Below are 19,266 nucleotides of genomic sequence, written 5' to 3' on the forward strand. Positions count from 1 at the left end.
TACGGGTTAATAATTTTTTGTCGAAAGGCCGTAGTCATGTAAGAAGGGGTAATCTGTCTCAGCACGAATCATGCTCATTTTTTTGCTTTGATTGCTATCAGTGTCACTTATAATTCAGCCAAATATTAGTCCTTTTTATTGTTTTGGTAAATAATAAAAATAAAAATTTCGAAAATAATTCATCTTTTGATCGGCTTAACCGATTTCGATGAAATTTTAATATGTTATATATCATCGAGACACATTCATGGAAAAATCGGGAAACGCTTTTGATGATAAAAACATTGATAAAAAAAATTAATGTTCTTGCTTTTTTTTAAATTTCGATATCTTTCTGGCACAATTACGAAAATTTTTTTGCAGACTTTTGGAACAGTTTCCTACCAGACATAATTTTTTGAAAGCAATAAAATGAGTAGCAGGTACCTATAAAAAATAAAGTATTCTTTATTTTTTTTAAATATGATATGCTTTTGGTACAATTGCCATATTTTTTAGAATGTTGGGATAGTATTCTATAACACCAAATTTTTTCGAAACAATAAGATGAGTGGTAGGTACGTAAAAGAACAAAATATTTTTGTAATTTTTTAAAAATATGATATGCTTTTGGTACAACCGCCATATTTTTTTGTAACATGTTAGGATAGTATTCTACAACACCAAATTTTTTCAAATCAATAAAATTAGTGGAAGGTAATTAAAGAAACTAAATTTTTTAAAATCGTGATGTGCTTTTTGTACCATTGCCATATTTTTTTTGTAGAATTTTTAGACAGTATTCTACAACAAATTATTTTTTAATACCAACAACACTGGTATTTAAAATAGTTTGTGAGTTTTGACCGGTTTTTTTCATTGTAACGGGCCAGTTACAAGCTGTATTTTATCGAATGATATTATATTTTATTGTATACTGTTGAGGATCTCGACTTCATGTTTACAACTCCGTCTGTCCCATCCGATCTACATTGTCTTATTGCGCTCTCTGCTTGTCCATATTTTCTTTTAGCACGCTCTCTATATCTGTATTCTGCTATACCTGTATCCATATTTATTGTTCGGTTAAGCTGATCAAAAGATATGAATTATTTTCGGAATTTTTATTTTTATTATTTACACCAAAACGGTTCAATAAAAAGAACTAATTTTTGGCTAAATTGTAAGTGACACTGATAGCAATCAAAGCAAAAAAAATAAGCATAATCCGTGCGGGGACAGATGCCCCCTTCTTATCCAGCTACGGCCTTTAATTATATTTTTATTAAATTCTTATCACGAGACACGGTAATGTCTCGCGCCAAGTGTTACGCGCAGCGCGAGACCGCCTGTGTATCTTTACGCGAAAAGACGACTTGCGTGCATCCGAGATATAAAAAATCTATTATATTAGGTAAATTGTCTTACTGTCCTATTGTTTTATTGTCTTCTTTACACAAATAATGATATAAAATAAATGCGCCAATTATAAGAATATTTATACAAAATTTATTTATTATAATTTTTTAGTAAAATATTTAATAATAAACGGACTTGATGATCAAATAATTGAATGATTAAAATCAACTAACGGGATTATAGTGAAGCAAAAACTTGGCGTGCCCGGGTCGTTAAAACGCAATGAACCATCAATGTTAAACAATAAAAATATGGAAATTATTTTAAAATAAAATAATAAAAAAATGATAACCCATCAAAAATTTTACAAAGAAAATATGTCAAGTACATAAACGCATTCAAAAATGGGACAAGATCAATACAATTGGACAAGTATATTTGAACAAAAGACTTAGAAATCTTATTAAATCTATTAAAAAATTATTTAAATTATTGTACAAATAAAATAATAAAAATAATGCATAAAAAATTTTACATAAACACATTTAAAAATGGAACGAGATTAATCAGCCAAATATATTTGATAAAAAGACAAAAAAATCTTATGAAATCTATCAAAAAGTTATTTAAAAAATGGAAATGTTATCAATAATAACAGATAATCAAGCAAAAACTGATAGATAGTAAAACAAAACCCAAGCCACATTAATTGCATTCTTGTATATATACTTATTGATATCACTAACATAGTCTTGGAAATATTGAAAAAATGCGACCCGGGCATGCCAAGTTTTTGCTTTACTATAATTCCGTTAGTTGATTTTAATTATTTGATCAAGACCGTTTGTTATTAAATATTTTAATAAAAAATTATAATAAATTTGTATAAATATTCTTATACTTGGTGCATTTACTTTATATCATTATTTGTGTAGAGAAGACAATAAAACAATAAAACAGGACAGTAAGACAATTTACTTAATATAATAGTTTTTTTATGGGCGCACACACTTGGCGCTTTTTTTAACTTTTTTTAAAAAAGGTAATTACAATGACATTGTATTTATCTTTCATTAAGTGCAGAAAATGATCTTTTTAGTGTAATTAAATTTTTTGTTGTATATTTATTAAAATTTTATCAAATCTAATGAAATGTCAAGTTTATTGAATTTTTGTCACAATTTTTTTGCCAGGGATATTTTTCTTTTAATATATATATTATACATTACAATTTTTTAAATTATTTGTTGTCTTTAATGGTTCGGATAATGTAATAATTTTCTATTAAAGGTTACCCTGGAGTAAACTGGACCACACCAAGAGTGAGCAGTTCTGAACCAGAATCGGTGAACATGCATCGCAAATTACAGCGGCAGCTGACTCTGAATCCAGTGTGTGATCCGCGACTCTATCAACTCAGACGATATCATCAGCAACAGCAACAGCAGCAAACTGGCCAGTCACCGCAACAACAGCAATCTGTCATTAACCTATCACGCTCCAATATGCAACACCGACCGTTGACGAGACTCGCCACGAGTAATGATTCGTCGTATCCTGTTACTGCCATGAGGTGAGTCTGAACATATTCTTTTTTTTTAAGATTTCATAAATTTTTGAATATTATAATTAATATTATAATTAAAAGATGTTGATTGTTTCTTTGGTAGAAAAATTTTATAAAAAATTTTATTAAAATTTTTTCCAAGAAAATTGAGTATTTGAGAAAAAAAATTCTATTGAGAAAACTGAGTTATTCAAATACTGAAAATTTCAAATATTATCAGAACACCAGAGTAATATTCATGAAGTTGAATAATGAGTCAATACCCGGATACTTCCTGCCAAAAATTAAAAAATCTGGAGTCTCTAATTAAAAACTGGAAAAGTGACGATTGTGATTATACTAATATTAACTTTTGACCTATCAAATTATGTTTATAATTATATGATATTTTTTAATTTTTTGTGACTTATAAGTTAATTTTTATAATTTATTATTATTCAATATTAACCCTATACTTATTTTTTCCACCTCAAACATCACACTAGGTTATAATTAAATGTACCTTATTCTTTCCCAAGCGTGCATTGAACAGATGAACTGAAATTAATATTGTGTTATATGAATCTCTTTGTCTTTTCATGATGAAAATGATGGTGTAACCCACAATAATATTGGTTAACATTAAACACGTTAAAAATTAATTTAAACAAGATAAAGTTTGAAAAAATTGCAAAAATGAGTTCTATTTAAAAATCAATTGTATTTTCGTCAATTTTTGACGAATTTAAAAAATTGATTAATTTTGGAAAGATTAAAAATAGATCTAGAATCAGAATAAAATGGATTGAGTATTGTTTAAAAAGTATAATTATTTTGACAAATAAAGGTTGAAAAAAAATGGTAGCTAAAGAAAAAGGGAAAAAGTGAATAAAGATACATCTCTTTTTACTTTGGTATAAAATTATTAAAAATATTTATTTTTTAAATATAGAATTCAACATCATTAATGTAAAGAAGAATTATTAAAATATTTTCATGATTCCAAACATTTGCCACACTGTATTGTCCTGTGGTTTTCAAACATAGGAACGTTGTAGTTTGCACAAACGCAGCCGTAGTACTTCTCTTTCTAAAGCAAGTGCCCGTCCGAACGAAATGTAAACACGAAAAAACAGTGTTTCATATGGCGATATCCGAACGAAATACATATACAAACGTCATATTGGGGTATAAATGTGCCCCATTTTCACTTTTTACTTTTTGCTCAGAAAGTAATGACGTTCCGATGCCAGCTAGTGTCTCTCTCGAGTCTTAGACTTTAAATTGAATTATAAAGTGTCCCGAGTCAACTTATCTGCTAAATTAGAAGATAAAATCAAATTGTTGGGCTACAAAACTAATAATAATTTAGCGCTTCCTTTACTTATTTATTGATTACACTTAAGCGGTCTAATTCAAATTATTATTGTATAATTGTTTAGGTAATAAAGATATTGTATGTATGTTATGGAGAGTAATATAAATATTATTAACCCTAAAACGTCATACCCCAGGTAGCAAGGTGACGTCTAATTGACGGCATTTTTTGGTCATTTTATGACGAACCAGACGTCATAATGTCGAGATAAAATGATGTCTAAATGTCGTAAAACTGACGTACATTTGTCTCATCTTAACGACGTCATATATTGACGTCAAAAATACGTCATTATTTTCATATTATTGACGTCATTTTCAAGAAGCTAGTATCGTACATTTGACGGTATTTTATTGTTATTTTTATGACAAAACATAGGTTTTTAGATTACATTTAATAAAGACGACATTTTAACGTCATTTTTATGACTACCCCAGGTAGTAAAAGCCATTATTTTGACGTTTTAGAAAATATTTCGGGTACATGTCCTATATATGCAGTACTTGCATTATGAAAATATCGAAATAACATAATTATAATGTAAAAAAAAAATCTACGTTATTTCTCAACAAGCATTACGACCCACTACACCATAGTCACATTTGGAATTGCCTAACTTCCGCGGTCACCCATCCAACTCTGAACCGCCGTCGACGTTGCTTGACTTCGAAAGATCGTACGCTACCTAGCCCTTTGTGATGATCCATGAACACATGATGATCATGAATACATATTTGTTATAGATCAGTTCAATAGATGCGAGAAACATGAAACTTGTATAGTTAACTAATATTTTTATAAATAAATATAAATTTACAGTTTTTTTCCTGATTTTGACATATGCAAAATAATATGTGGAATAACTTATAGAAATATGTTTTTGCTTTGTTCTTTTGATAAAGCTAAATTATACCTCAGACAAAACGCAATATTTATAAAATATTGATAAAATATTTATAATATTTATTTAAATATTTTATAAATATTTATCCAAATATTTTATAAATATTTTTGTGGTCTTAGATTTGACAAATCATAAAGATTTATCATAAATATTATAAAAATATTTATAAAATATTTATAAATATATTTACAAAATATTACTTATACAAATCTTTATCTTTTATTTACCATAAATATTATATAAAATATTTAATCTATATTTTAATATGTTGAATAAAGATTTTTTTCTTTGTATATATAAAATATGTGTAAAATATTTTTATAATATTTTGAAAAAATAAATATTAATAAATATTTATCATAAATATTATGTGCTGCCTGGGATGATTCTAAAATATTGATAGTATTAATTATATAAAATATTATATTAATTTTAATAATGTTGTTTATTAACCAATCTTTAAATAATGATTAATAGTTATAGGTAGCAAGGTGTCGTCCACTAGACCTCAATAATTTGTCATTTGAGGTTAAATCGTCAATTATTACAAAGAATTATAGTTAACGTCAGTAATTAGTCACTAATAAAATCTTATTAATACGTCGTAAAATGATTAATTAACTGACGTTATTAATTAGTCAAGAATATGACGTCGGAAATACGTTGTAGGATGGATAAATGACTGACGTAATTAATAGGTCAAAAAATGACGTTACTATTACGTTTTAATTTGGTAACATGACGTCTGCGACCTTGAATGACGAATTATTGACGTCGTATTAACGTCACCTTGCTACCTGGGACCAGGGTCCTACTCCATAACATACATACATTTTATTACCTAAACAGTAATAATTTGAATTAGACCGCTTAAGTGTAATCATATAAATAAGTAAAGGAAGCGTTAAATTATTATTAGGCCTACAGATAAGTTTTGATTTCTCCGACGAATTAATTTGTTGTAATTTTATTTTGAGTTTAAATCTTTTTCCCGCTGCTTTGAGGGTTTGTAGTACCAATCTTTAACATACAAAAAACGCATATGAAAACATTGCTAAAAGATATAACCTCACAAATCTCATAAGTAAGCACGATGTCGTCCGACAATATAAAAATTAATATAAAAATTGTTCTTTTTCTGTTTTTTTCTTTAGAAAGAGAGAATGAAATTATTGCATCTGTCACGTAATACATGATTTTTTATTTGATTTTGATTTAGCTTATGTTTTCATAATTGCTCAAATATTGAGAAATATCGTATTTCTTAAAAGAAAGTGCTACGACTTTTTTAAAATTTGATGTGCAAATATTCTTCATCTAATTATTTTGTTTTTATTTTTACAAAATTTCTCTAACATTTTTTTATTAGAATGATTAGAAGACAAGACCGCAAGTGATCAAATATTATTTTCAATTTGAAATTAAAATAAACAAAAGTTAGTGATAGAGGAAAAAAGAAAAAAAGAAAAGGAGAGGGGGGGGCGAGAGAGAGAGAGAATTTACAGTATACGTGCGTATATTGTTGTATCAGCTAAATGCAACGGATTGCGGGCGCCTCACGGAACATCCGTGTGTAATAATGAGTTGCGCCGCCCTTGCCTACATCTTGTTTGTAATATGCATACTATTTCTTCTCATAACTTAATAACTAAACTCCGGACAAATTTTTGTCAAAGGAGAAGTTGAAGAACAAATGGTTATTCCGAATTATCCTATATACAGAGCAATTTAAAACAATCTTTTGACCTTAAAATATTGTATTCCTTTTTTTATACAGGGAAAATGTATTTACGCATACCTTATCCTTGAGGAGAAGTTATGTAGGATTTACCGTTTAAGACAGTATTACTTACTAAAACCTCCATCACGTCCATCTAGAGGGAGGTTCCGATACACGGTATCGCATTTTATCAGTAATCTCTTCCAGGTTGACTTAGCGGTCCATCCATCTTATTTTTTAAACACACATAGGGGGGGTAGAGTGTACATCTAAGGAGAGAGATGACTACACTACGCCATCCCTCTTCGTCTACTCGCGAGGGGTATAGGAGGCTGGATTCCTCGCCGATTAGGCCATCCCTCAGCGGGCCAGCACGGGCAAGAGGATTTACGCCCAGTTACCCGCAACAATCTGCAACTCTCCGTTATTTACCTGAAAAGAATAGGCCACTTATTGTTAGTCCCGCTGCCCCGGTATTCTCTTATTATTGTCGGATTCGTAGAGGATCCGTATTTCTCCCGACTCATTATCTTATTAATGGGCAACAATTTGACCAATCATCATTATTATGGACTCAAACAGGTCAAGTCTAAAAGACCCGACCCGCCCGAGCCTATTGAACTCTTGTTTATCGGACTGATTTAGAATTACTTCTTCCCTCACTAGTCCCTTTCTTGTTGAGTGAGAAGAGACACGAAGACCCACCCAATGTCGTGTGCTGGGCGACTCGCCTTATCACACGCCGGGCATCTTGGTGCCTTTCTATACATAAAGTCCTTGTGGCTCATCCCACGCACCTTAAACAAAGACGGGCTCTATCAAGACTGCGACAGTCCCGACGAATGTGCTTCCGTTATAGACATCTAAAGCTTTAGATAGACATCTCGGCGTGAAACCCCGATTGGGGCCTGCCATAGTCCGGCGATGTTGCTGCCGTCCTTCTTTGTAATTATTATTAGAGGAACATGACTCCTTGATTGAAGTGGTAAATTTTACCACTCTTTGTACCTTTCTTTTTTTCTCCCTTTTCTTAATCCAAGTCTTAACTTGGGATCCAGCAAGAGAGGAAGGGGAATATTGCCGCTGCTCAGAGAGCGAGGAACCAATAGGTTTAGACAAAAAATTTTGGAAAAGGAAAAAGGAATTGTCGTAGAATAAAGTTAGAAATACGACATTTTAAGGATAAAAGATTGTTATGAATCATCCTGTGTATATATGTATATCATATTGTAATATATGACTAAATTTTGCAATATAGGGGAGGGTGGGGGAAATACGGACACGTATAGGAGATTTTAAGTTAAAAGAAATCTACACATGGAATTCACTTTTTGTTGATGAGAAACAAATCTTTGTTTATTCTTTTATAAGAAAAACAAAATATATTATAAGAATTGTCAAAGTTTGAAAATTTTAAACAGTAATGAAAATCTTACTGTCCGTAATTACCCGAATCTATTAGGGTAATAGCGGACGGGCGTATGGGTAATTACGGACATTATGAAATTGATACAGACATAAGGAAGGAGTTTACTTGTCACAAAAAAACAATTGTCATAAACGCAGCTGCTTGAAGAACTGCCCACCAATGCAGTCCTCTTGTGCCAATTTTTAGCATTTAATACCCATTATCCATTGTTGGTGCATTGTTGAAACAATATACTTTTTATTGCAAATTATGCAAAATGTTTCCTTTTTTCACATTCTTTATACTTCTTCGGCTTTCTTCTTTTCTTCAAGTCTTCTCTTTTAATCTTTGGTTTCTTGTTTGGTAGTTTTTTTAGTAATTCTTGTTTACTTTCCTTTTTTTTCCATTTGTTTTCGTTTTTTTCTTACGTTTTTCTTTTCTTTTTTCTTTTCTCATTTTTTTTTCTTTTACGTCCATAAATGTCCGGCATCACCCCACAACATATCTAACTTCAAAAAGTGTTACAAGATACATATGAACATGCACGCATAAAAAATGTATATACAGTATTATTTTTTAATCTAATAATAATCAAATAAAATCTAGACCATTATAATATTACTACTTAAAAAGACACAACACAGAAAATACACTGATCGAAATATTAAAAGGAACATGTAACAAATCTTTGTCATAACTTATTTTGAAATGTGTTCGCAGCCTGTTGTCGTGAATGTAACATAAAGTTATTAATTATAATACTTAATTTTAATATGATCTATTTATAATTAATTAAAATTTCTCATATCAGATATAACATATATTTTATTAAATTAAATAGAACCAAATGATCTCTATTTGGGTATTTTCAAACCTCATTTCAGCTGGGACAATCCCGACTGTCTTCAGCATCACCAACACGTAATGCGTATCGCTTCTGCCCCGGATTCTTACAGAGCGTGGCCATCGCGTGGTACCGCCTTGATACCTCCATCGCGAGTGCAAAGGCTAGGCACCTCGGACCCTCAGCTGAACTTATTACCATCCACAAGTTTACACATGCCCTGGGATACACAGACTCAGGACGTACGACGTCGCCTGCATTACCACCTTGCCAACATCTTTCCTCAAGAACAGGTGCAAGCTGTTATGGCGCTTCATCCTCACGAGACTGATCCTCAGTATATTTGTGCCGCCATCCTAGCAATGTTTCCCAAGAATCAGAATTGATGCAATTACGAATTATTTTATATACAAAATATTCAAGAAAGTTGGTGCAATGAAAATTACGCACGGTAATTTTTTATTGTTTTTATAGGTATCTTGTATATTGTAAACAAACTATAATGCAAAATGCAAGTTTAACGATTACTGTAATAATTACAGTATAATTAAGAACAGTAAGTTTAACTCTGTGTTGATATTTTTTATCTGAATCCAAATGTCCGCCATATTATCGTATGTGGCGACCTATAAAAGCGCAAGTGAAAATATTCACAGATTTAAGTTTGAGTGAAACTTATTGTATATACTAATGTGATATTAAGGTTCGACCAAATTATGTCTGAAATACTGAAAGAATTCCTATCGTTGCGTTATTTGTAATCAGGAGAATCTGTAACCTGTTAGAGCGTTTTGGAAAAAAATAAGGTAAATAAAAATGTATTCTGATATCTCGATTTGCAATATAGTGCAGTTGAGATGTAGGTAATCTCATTTTTTATAATGTTTTAGATATCTTTAAAGAATAAATTACAAAGTCTTGCTTTTTAACAGGTTTCATAGTTTCATAAAACATAAGCTAAAAAATATAGTGTACTTGACGTATAGTGTAATGGATACGTAATGGAAATTATAGATTTTTAGTATTGGCAGTAATTTCGGAATGCAGCTTCTGTCGATCTGTAACTGTGTATTGAAAATAGTAAGAGCTCGTTTTACCATTTCTGATTACTTTGACCGGCTAATTAAATTTAACAATAACCAACTACGAAATTTAACTCTAGAACTTCAAACAGTGCACTGGGTTATAAATGTACCCTACTCTTTTGGAAGCGTTTTACATTGAACAGATGGACTGAAATTAATATTGTACTATATGAATTTCTTCATTTTTTTTATGACAAAAATGATGGTATAATTTATAATATTAATTAACATTAAACACATTATTAATTTAAACTAAAAAAAGAATAGGCAATAGAATTCGAAGTCTGTCCGAATTCAAACTTATTTAAGTTCATAGAGCAAAGCACCAAAGAATCTTATCTTCATATATGTAATAAGATTATAATGCCTATAAGTGAAAGGATCATCGATGAAATAAGACAAGAAAAGTTACTTCGTGCATAAGATGTGTGCGGAGATGGTTAAATATGAAACTGAATTATACAATCGTAGATACATATGAAAATGGGATACAATATATAAATAAAATTATACATATACGGCACTCACATTTACAATATTTACATATATGTTTTCTATGATATCACATACACATATGCACACACCAAATATATTGAATGTGAAGTCTTGAAAAAAATTAATCTGTCTTTAAATTGTTCTCATAATTTTATACACGTTAGCATCTATTTTTCTCCCTCTAAAAGAAATTGTCACGCATATGTATAACGGACAAAGTCTTCTATCAAATGTAGAGAATGATATCATCTGCACTGTAATATTTTCGTTTTTTTTTCCAATTGGTAATGTCTTATTACATATATGATAATCTTAAACAGGCTTAGCTTTGGCCTGTTAGCATCTATTCTTTTTTGTTTATTCTTTATCTCACTTTAGAGAGATGAAGAAGTAAAGCTCAAGCTTGCAAGTTAGGTTTGAACAGGTATATTTTAAATTAATAATTAATCAAGTAATTTTTTAATAAAATAAAGTTTTTTTTAATTAAAATAAAAAGTGACGACCTTAAAAAAATATAAACAATATACTAACAGAGTTGCATATTGGTTTATTGCATCTAATAATATAAAAATTTTACTATTTTAACTTACGTTTTACAAAGCTGCAAAATTTTCTAAAGACTCAAAGAAAAAGGGCTTATAAGGCCAAAAATAGCCTATATGAATAACCGACTGAATTTTATATATATGAAAGGGTGATGAATGTAGTATACATCATATTTTTTCAATTATCTCGAGAAAAGCTTGCGCTTATTATGAAAATCGAAGATGTTTCGAGTGATTTCGTATATACGCATGCAATTGTTGCTGTAAGGGTCGATTGTAAAGTTAGTTTTTCTGGATACTGTTGGTCATTAAATACTTCGTATATACGCATGCAATTGTTGCTGTAAGGGTCGATTGTAAAGTTAGTTTTTCTGGATACTGTTGGTCATTAAATACAAATGCTGTCTAAACGAAAAGTTCAATGTCAGTCCCTAGGATGTTAACAATTAATGCATTTTAATTAACACAGGATCTGAATCTTTAATAACATAATCTTTCATGTATGTAATATAATTCAAATACAAATGTAATAAAAATGAATAACAGCTATACATTTATATAGAAATTCTAATATTTATATAAGTACTTACAAATCTATACTGTACATATCTATACTGTACATGCACATATGAAGTATTTGATTTTTAATTAATTTTTTTGAGTTATTTCATTAAATATAGTATAATTTTGTTTAATCTAAATGCTTTTAAGAACAAGCAATTACGAAAATTATGATTAGATCGGCTCTTACAGGAATATTGCATGCGTATATGCGAAATTATTTAAAACATCTTCGATTTTCATAATTAGCGCAAGCTTTTTTCGAGACATTGATTATAAAAATATGTATATTCATCACTCTTTTATATATGTATATAAAATTGAGTCTGTTCCCCATGTTTACCCATATAGACCATTTTTGGCCCTTTCTTTTTTTATAATTTAGCCTTTAAAATATTGTAATAATTAAAATTATATGTATTTTAGCTATACTATAGTGCGGATAGAAATATCAGAATAAATTTTATTTTATTAAAAAAAATGCTTTTTAAAAAGATGCAGGTAATTTTTCTGATTATTATATTGCAATTTTATTAAGATTTTTGCAGTATTTTACTCAAAAATTGTTAAAACAAAAATTTGTTTTTGGCAGATGTTTTTCCTATCGGCCCTTAATTGATCAAATCGTTACAAAGAATATTTATATATTCGGATCTTTATGTGCTCCTCTCTCTCTGAAATTTTCAAGTTTTAATACGTTTTCGTCCTACTAGTGGAAATAAGCTAGTATTTTTTGGATGGCAAAAACAAGAAACGATAATTAATAACTCAACACGAAAATCCAAGAAACGTACTAATTTTTAAAATGTTTTCTTAGATTTTTGCATTGTTTGGGAATAATTGACGAGAGAGAAATGATAAGTGCGCGCATTTGTCTAGGGCATTATAACACGAATCAATTATATTATTTGGGAAATAAACGGTGAAAGGATCCGTATTTTAATATTTGTTGTTTATAATCATAACAAACTTGCGTCAATGTTTGTCGTCTCACATTGAGCCGATTAACTTATTCTTTGACCGTATTTGCGAAATCGTTTTGTCTCATTACCTATTTTGCAAGATTCAAATAAATCTTGTGTAATTTATTGTGGAGTAATTAATTTTTTTTATAAAATTCCAAGTTTATTGCCGATGAATAATAATATAATTATAAATAATTAATATATCATACTTTATTCAGGACATTCTAAGAAAATTTTTACAACAACCTTTGCTGTGGATGACACATATACATGCAAAAATAAGACATGCTAGTGTGGATGACATATATGTGCATCTCTTTTCTAAAAAGTGCATGTTATATCGATTATTGCAAATCTCGAAGTGATTGTTGCCTTTCTTCCGCGATGTTGATCAGTTTTTTCGCTGCGCTTACTTTGTGTTACAAGAGTAGCTGTCATTGCGATTGAATTTTGACAGCTGTAAAATTTATATAGATTGTTATTTATACAATTATCGTTGCAATTTATTTTTAAAAAGTAAAAAATAAAAAGTCAAACCGCGCGCGAAGCGCGCGTCTGTGGTATCTAGTCTTGAAAAAAAGAAAGTTTAAACTACCAGAAGTTTTATAGTGGCAAGTCCATGGTATTCCAAGGTTTTTGAGACCGCTGAATTCGAATTTAAGGTCTAAATTGAAAAATTCAAAATGGCGCATCGAAGTTTTCAAAAATAATCAGATTTTTTTGAAAATGGGTTTCTATAGATTTTTTCGGTCGTTAAATCTAAATTTTATGTCAAAATTAAAAATGGCGGATCCAATATGGCACATCAACATTTTTAAAAATAATCAGATTTTTTTTAAAGTGAGTTTCTATATTGGATCCGCTATTTTGAATTTTGAAATTCTGATCTCAAATTCAAAATCAGCAACCCCAAAAATGTAAAGAATAAATTTGAATGAAATTGTAAAGGAGAATGTTGGAATACCTCTCAAACTTAATCGAGGTCGATAATGTATGTAGAGTTATTCGTGCACATCATTTATTTTTCATATGACGCTATTTATCGACTTTTCACGTGTATTTAACCTAAATTTTTGTAGTGCGATTTTGTTTCAATTAAGGAGGCTCGATACCTTACAAAATAACTTAGATAATTCTAATACTTGCACACATTGTTGTCGGTGTTAAAATACGTATATACACAAAATTTCAGATTATATTGCCGATTAAATATTGAAGAAAAATGCAATTAATTGTAGATTGTAGAATCTGATTAACATTGTTTTTATGGGAATAGTAAGATTTTTCACCGGAAATAAAATGTATTTTCTCGCTGAAAACATCTGCGAGAGAAAACAAAATTTAGAGTGGAAAGATGGAATTATAATTTTTTCATTCATGACAAGAACAATGTTAATAGCCGACCGTTTTTTAAAGATATTTATCATTAAAATGTCAAGTAGATGTTTGATGTGAAATTGCGGAGATCGTGCGCGCATAATTCAAATCTTACGTATAACCTTCTTGTCAATTTTTCTTTTTTTGTCTTTGTTTTCAAATAATGTTCCATCTGAGCAACCACTTTTGCTTTGGTGAACTGACTTTTTTTTTCCTCGAGTTTGTCTGATGTTATTGTAGAACATTTTGGACAGAAAGAATTTTCGTCTAATCATACTTTAGAAAACCATATTTACATTGCATTTGTAATTCATAAATAAATAAAAATATTCAACATTCTTATCATTAAAATAAAAGTTAAAATTAATTTTTTTGTTTTTGTTCAAATTCATACAGAATTAAGAACATTTTAATGTAATACTTTATTGATTAGGGATGTAGATATCGAGCCTCTTAAAGTATCGAAGTCTAACTTTAAGAACTCCACATTGTTCCTGTCATCTACTAGTCTAGAAATTTGAATTTTGTCAGTACAAACTGCAGATCTTTTATATCAAGCAAATATTGTTATATGACAGTTCTAGATGCCACAATGGACTAAAAGTACCCCGTATAACTAATAATTTTTTTTGTTCTTGGTATAAAGTTCAATTCACAGACTAATATTAATACGTATACTTTAATTCTAGAAAAGCATTTTCAAATCTGTAAAGGAAACAAAAAGATTTTGCGTTACAAAAAATGATTGTCTCTTAAAACACATATGAGCATTTTTAGAAGGCCTGCGCTGTTTAGGAATAATAATTATCCGATTTTTAAGAAATTATTTAATAGTTAATTTATTAATCAATAGACAAATTAGTTAAGTCGATTTCCCAGCAAATTAGTTTATTAGAAAAACAACGTTTTGACCATTGATTTTGGTCCTCTTCCTGTATAAATACATATGCTTGATTTACGACATAATAAGTTGAGATGTTCAGACGAAATATAAAGCAAGTTTTACAAGAGATACAACAAAGATGTAAAATAAATCATAAGAATAAAAATGTAGCAATATAAGAATATAGAATCCAGAGGCGAAGAGAAAGATATTAAAAGAAATTACAATAAAATATTGGAAACTTACATGTCTAAAGTCAATGAATACATTTATATACCAGGTAAAAATTAAGAATAATAAGATGTTAAACCATAATGTAAAAGCCCAAATATAAAATACGTCTAACATATAACGAGTCAGCAAATTGACTGAGGATTAATAACAAAACCATCCCTAAAATTTATATGGAGAGCAAAAATTAAGCATTCTTTATTATTCTGTTATATAGTGTGTTCAAGTTTTCGGTATTTCTTTTGTAAGTTAATTCTCGTTTTTTTCTTATGAAAAACATCTCGGCAATCTCTTTTTCTTGTGTTTTTTTCTGTGTGTAGTACTCGAGGAGTTTACCACTCGAAATCACGATTTGCCGTAGTTCTGTGCTTACTGACTACCGAATTTTCACTTTCATTCTTTTTTATGTCACTCATATGTTCTTTTATTTGTGTCTCTAAGTGACGTTTAATTTGTCCAATGTAGGATACATTGCAACTATTACATTTTAAGTGACTCATGTAATGAAGGCATAGATTAAGGTTAAATGGAAGATTTGTACATCTAATCAACGGCTAATCTTACTACGATGCAGAAAAATGGACGTTCTACCACCACATATTAATCACATACGAGCTAATATTCTTAATCACATACGAACTAATATAATAATTTCCTTTACAAATAACCTTTTTGTTAAAAAACAAAAAATATTAATGTTAAGAAACGTAATGTTAATCAACGTATTAAATCTTGAAATTAAAGACATCAATTATAATTTAAAGTTTTTACGCTCAAAAATTCATAATATTGAGGAATTTTTACATGGTTACTTGCCTCGTGGCTTGATCACAGAATTCTTTATATATCATCAACAAAAAATCAGCTGCTACAATTGTACAAAAAAATCAATTTTTTTGTCAAAAAAATACACATATAAACAATTTTTTCAATTTTGATCAAAAAATGGATAATAAATATTTGTAATAAAGGCATTCTCGATAATATTCTTAAATTCCTCAGCTTAGGCGAGAAATTTTGCTGGGGTTGCCCATGGACCAATTTGATAAAAAAAGTCGTGTTGGTTCTGTTATTAATATAATAAAAAATTTTGAAACCAATTGTCACATAATACATCCGAATTCTGTCGATCTGGTAAGAGATACAGTGACTAATTTTTTGTTAAAGTTCCTCGATAATAAAAATCACATTAATTTTATGAACAGGCACATTCTTAATCAGTTTGCCGAATGTAAGAAATTTTTGCAAGCAAATGGGGACATTTTGTTACAAGAGCTGATAAGGGATAAGCCACTGTTATTATGGATAGAAATGACTATAATAGAAAAATGCATGACTCACTAGACGATGTTTTCACCTATAAAAAAATTAAGACCCCATAAAAAAGTTTAATTCGAAAATTCATCAGCTTGTAAAAGCTTGGCTTAATAATGGGATAATAACATCATCGATGAAATTGATTACAAGCGTCTTAGACGCACAACAGAAACCTTCCGAAATGTTACGGACTTCCTAAAATACATAAGAATGGTTTCTCTTTGCGCATTATTGTTTTAACTATTGGAAGTCCATTGTATAATATCGCATATTTTTTACACCGAGATCTCACATTAATAATAGCTGGTCCTTTGGGAATTCTATTAAAAATGTTAATATTAATAATAGACAAAGATTAGTCTCATTAGATGTATTGTAACATCCTTGTTCACGAACATTCCAAAAGAGCTGGTTTGAGGCCATAAAAAAAGCAATGAGATCTCGGTTTAGACTAAATTACAATTATCGCATTTACTACATACTGTTTAGTTTTTACTACGAGCTTTAGTTTTGACAGACAATTTTATGAGTAGTTTTATGGTAGTCTTATGGGGTCTCCATTATCTTTCATTTTGACGGATTTAATACTTGATGATCTGGAAATCAGTTGCTTGCAAAAATTGAATTTTGCTATCTCAATGTTTTATCGATATGTTGATGATATAACCACTATATTGTTAGAGAATGAGATTGATTACGTTCTTTCAATTTTCAACAATTACCATCCTAGATTGAAATTGACACATGAGCTTAAAAAGAATAGATCAATTGTTTTTTTTAATACTATTGTTATTCATGAAGGAATCAATTTAATAATAAATTGGTACCGGAAACCTACGTTTTCAGGCTATTATGTAAAGTATTTTTCTAACCATCCAATCCGATATAAGACGAACACCATAAAACTTGGTGATAGAGCAATTTTATTATCTGACAAAAAATTTCACCAAGCAAATATCACGTTAGTAAAAATATTTTTAAAAATAACTATTTTCCTGACGATGTCATTAACGAATATATTAATAGACAAATCAAAGAATTAAAAAATTACACGCATTCTTGCAACGATAATCCGACAATTGAAAACGTTGGTTTTGACACAAAAAGTTGTTTAACGTTACCTTACATTAATGACATTACTGATGGTATTAGTCAGAATTTGAAGAAAATTGGTATTGACACTTTTCACCGTTTCAAAAAAGCTCGACACTATCATTAAAAAAGGCCAAGACAGACTAGACACTTTAAAAAAAACTGATGTTGTTTATCACTTAAAATGTAATAATTGCAATGTATCTTACATTGGACAAACTAAACGCCACTTAGAGACACGAATAAAAGAACATATGAGCGACATAAAAAAGAATGAGAGTGAACATTCGGTAGTCAGTAAGCACAGAACTACGGCAAATCATAATTTCGATTGGTAAACCTCTCGAGTACTACACACGGAAAAAAACACAAGAAAAAGAGATTGCCGAGATGTTTCTCATAAAAAAGAATGAGAATTTAATTAACTTTTACAAAAAGATGCCGAAAACTTGAACACACTATATTACAGAATAATAAAGAATGCTTAATGTTTGTTCTCTATATATATCTTAGGGAATTTTGTTATTGATCCTCAGTCGATTTGCTGACTCGTCATATGTTAGACGTATTTTATATTTGGTCTTTTACATTATGGTTTACCATCTTATTATTCTTAATTTTTACCTGGTGTATAAATATATTTATTGACTTTGGAAGTGTTGACTTGGAAATAAGTTCTCAATATTTTATTTTAATTTATATCTTTCTCTTTGCCTTTGGATTCTATATTCCTGTACTGCTACATTTTTATTGTTATGCTACATTTTATTTTACATCTTTGTTGTATCTCTTGTAGAACTTGCTTTATATTTCGTTTCGACATATCAAGTCGTTATGTCGTAAATCAAGCACATGTATTTATACCTGAAGAAGATCAAAATCAATGGTCGAAACGTTGTTTTTCTAATAAACTAATTTACCAGGAAGTCGACTTGACTAATTAGTCTATTGTTTATTACCACTGACGACAAAAAATTCACATCATATTTTGGTTAATTTATTAATTTCTATTTCATCTATTTCAAAACTCTCTGTAACACAAAAAAAGAGAAAAAGAAAATATTAGATGTATAACAGATTAAAAAATTATAATTTGTGACGCAAGACGGTTCTGCAAAAATTGGTCATATATATTAGTGGCTGTGAAGTGTGGAAAATTCGTGCGCGTGTGTATGTATATCTGATGGTATTAATATATTTTGTACACACACACACACACACACACACACACACACACACACACACACACACACACACACACACAAACACACACACACACGTGCGCGGCGCGCACATATGTGCACACAGGATACATATATGAAAAATTCGTTTACAATGGTAATCAAATTTTTTTTAAATTAAATAAGATCAAAATTTTTTCTTTTTATAATCGAAAAAATTTAACTTTTATTGATTATAATTGCGTATCCTGCATGTGTGTAACGCACAAAACATTTCACCTGAAACAGGACAAATATATCATGTAAATTGTATAAGATTAATATTAAATCAATTTTTATTTAATCACTGTTTTTCTCTTTGATATTGGAGAACAATATAGCATTTTAATCTCCCGA

At 29.5% G+C, this 19,266-nt stretch overlaps 1 protein-coding gene across 12 annotated transcripts in view; it reads left to right on the top strand.

Moving 5' to 3' along the window:
• The window catches only part of LOC105840104 (probable ribonuclease ZC3H12D), an 81,072-nt gene that overhangs the window by 40,737 nt on the left and 21,069 nt on the right, over positions 1-19,266 (top strand). For 8 of the 12 annotated variants that reach the window (XM_028192891.2, XM_036287693.1, XM_028192890.2 and 5 more), the window contains 2 exons: positions 2,629-2,911; positions 9,179-18,729. In XM_028192891.2, coding sequence (XP_028048692.1) covers positions 2,629-2,911; positions 9,179-9,524 — 629 coding nt within the window. In that variant the 3' untranslated portion in view covers positions 9,525-18,729. Of the gene's footprint in view, positions 1-2,628; positions 2,912-9,178; positions 18,737-19,266 lie in introns of those variants that run through there. The other 4 variants (XM_036287690.1, XM_028192892.2, XM_028192886.2 and 1 more) reach the window with 3 other exon arrangements.

The sequence above is a fragment of the Monomorium pharaonis genome, chromosome 5, assembly GCF_013373865.1.
Source record: "Monomorium pharaonis isolate MP-MQ-018 chromosome 5, ASM1337386v2, whole genome shotgun sequence".
Taxonomy (NCBI): Eukaryota; Metazoa; Arthropoda; class Insecta; order Hymenoptera; family Formicidae; genus Monomorium; species Monomorium pharaonis.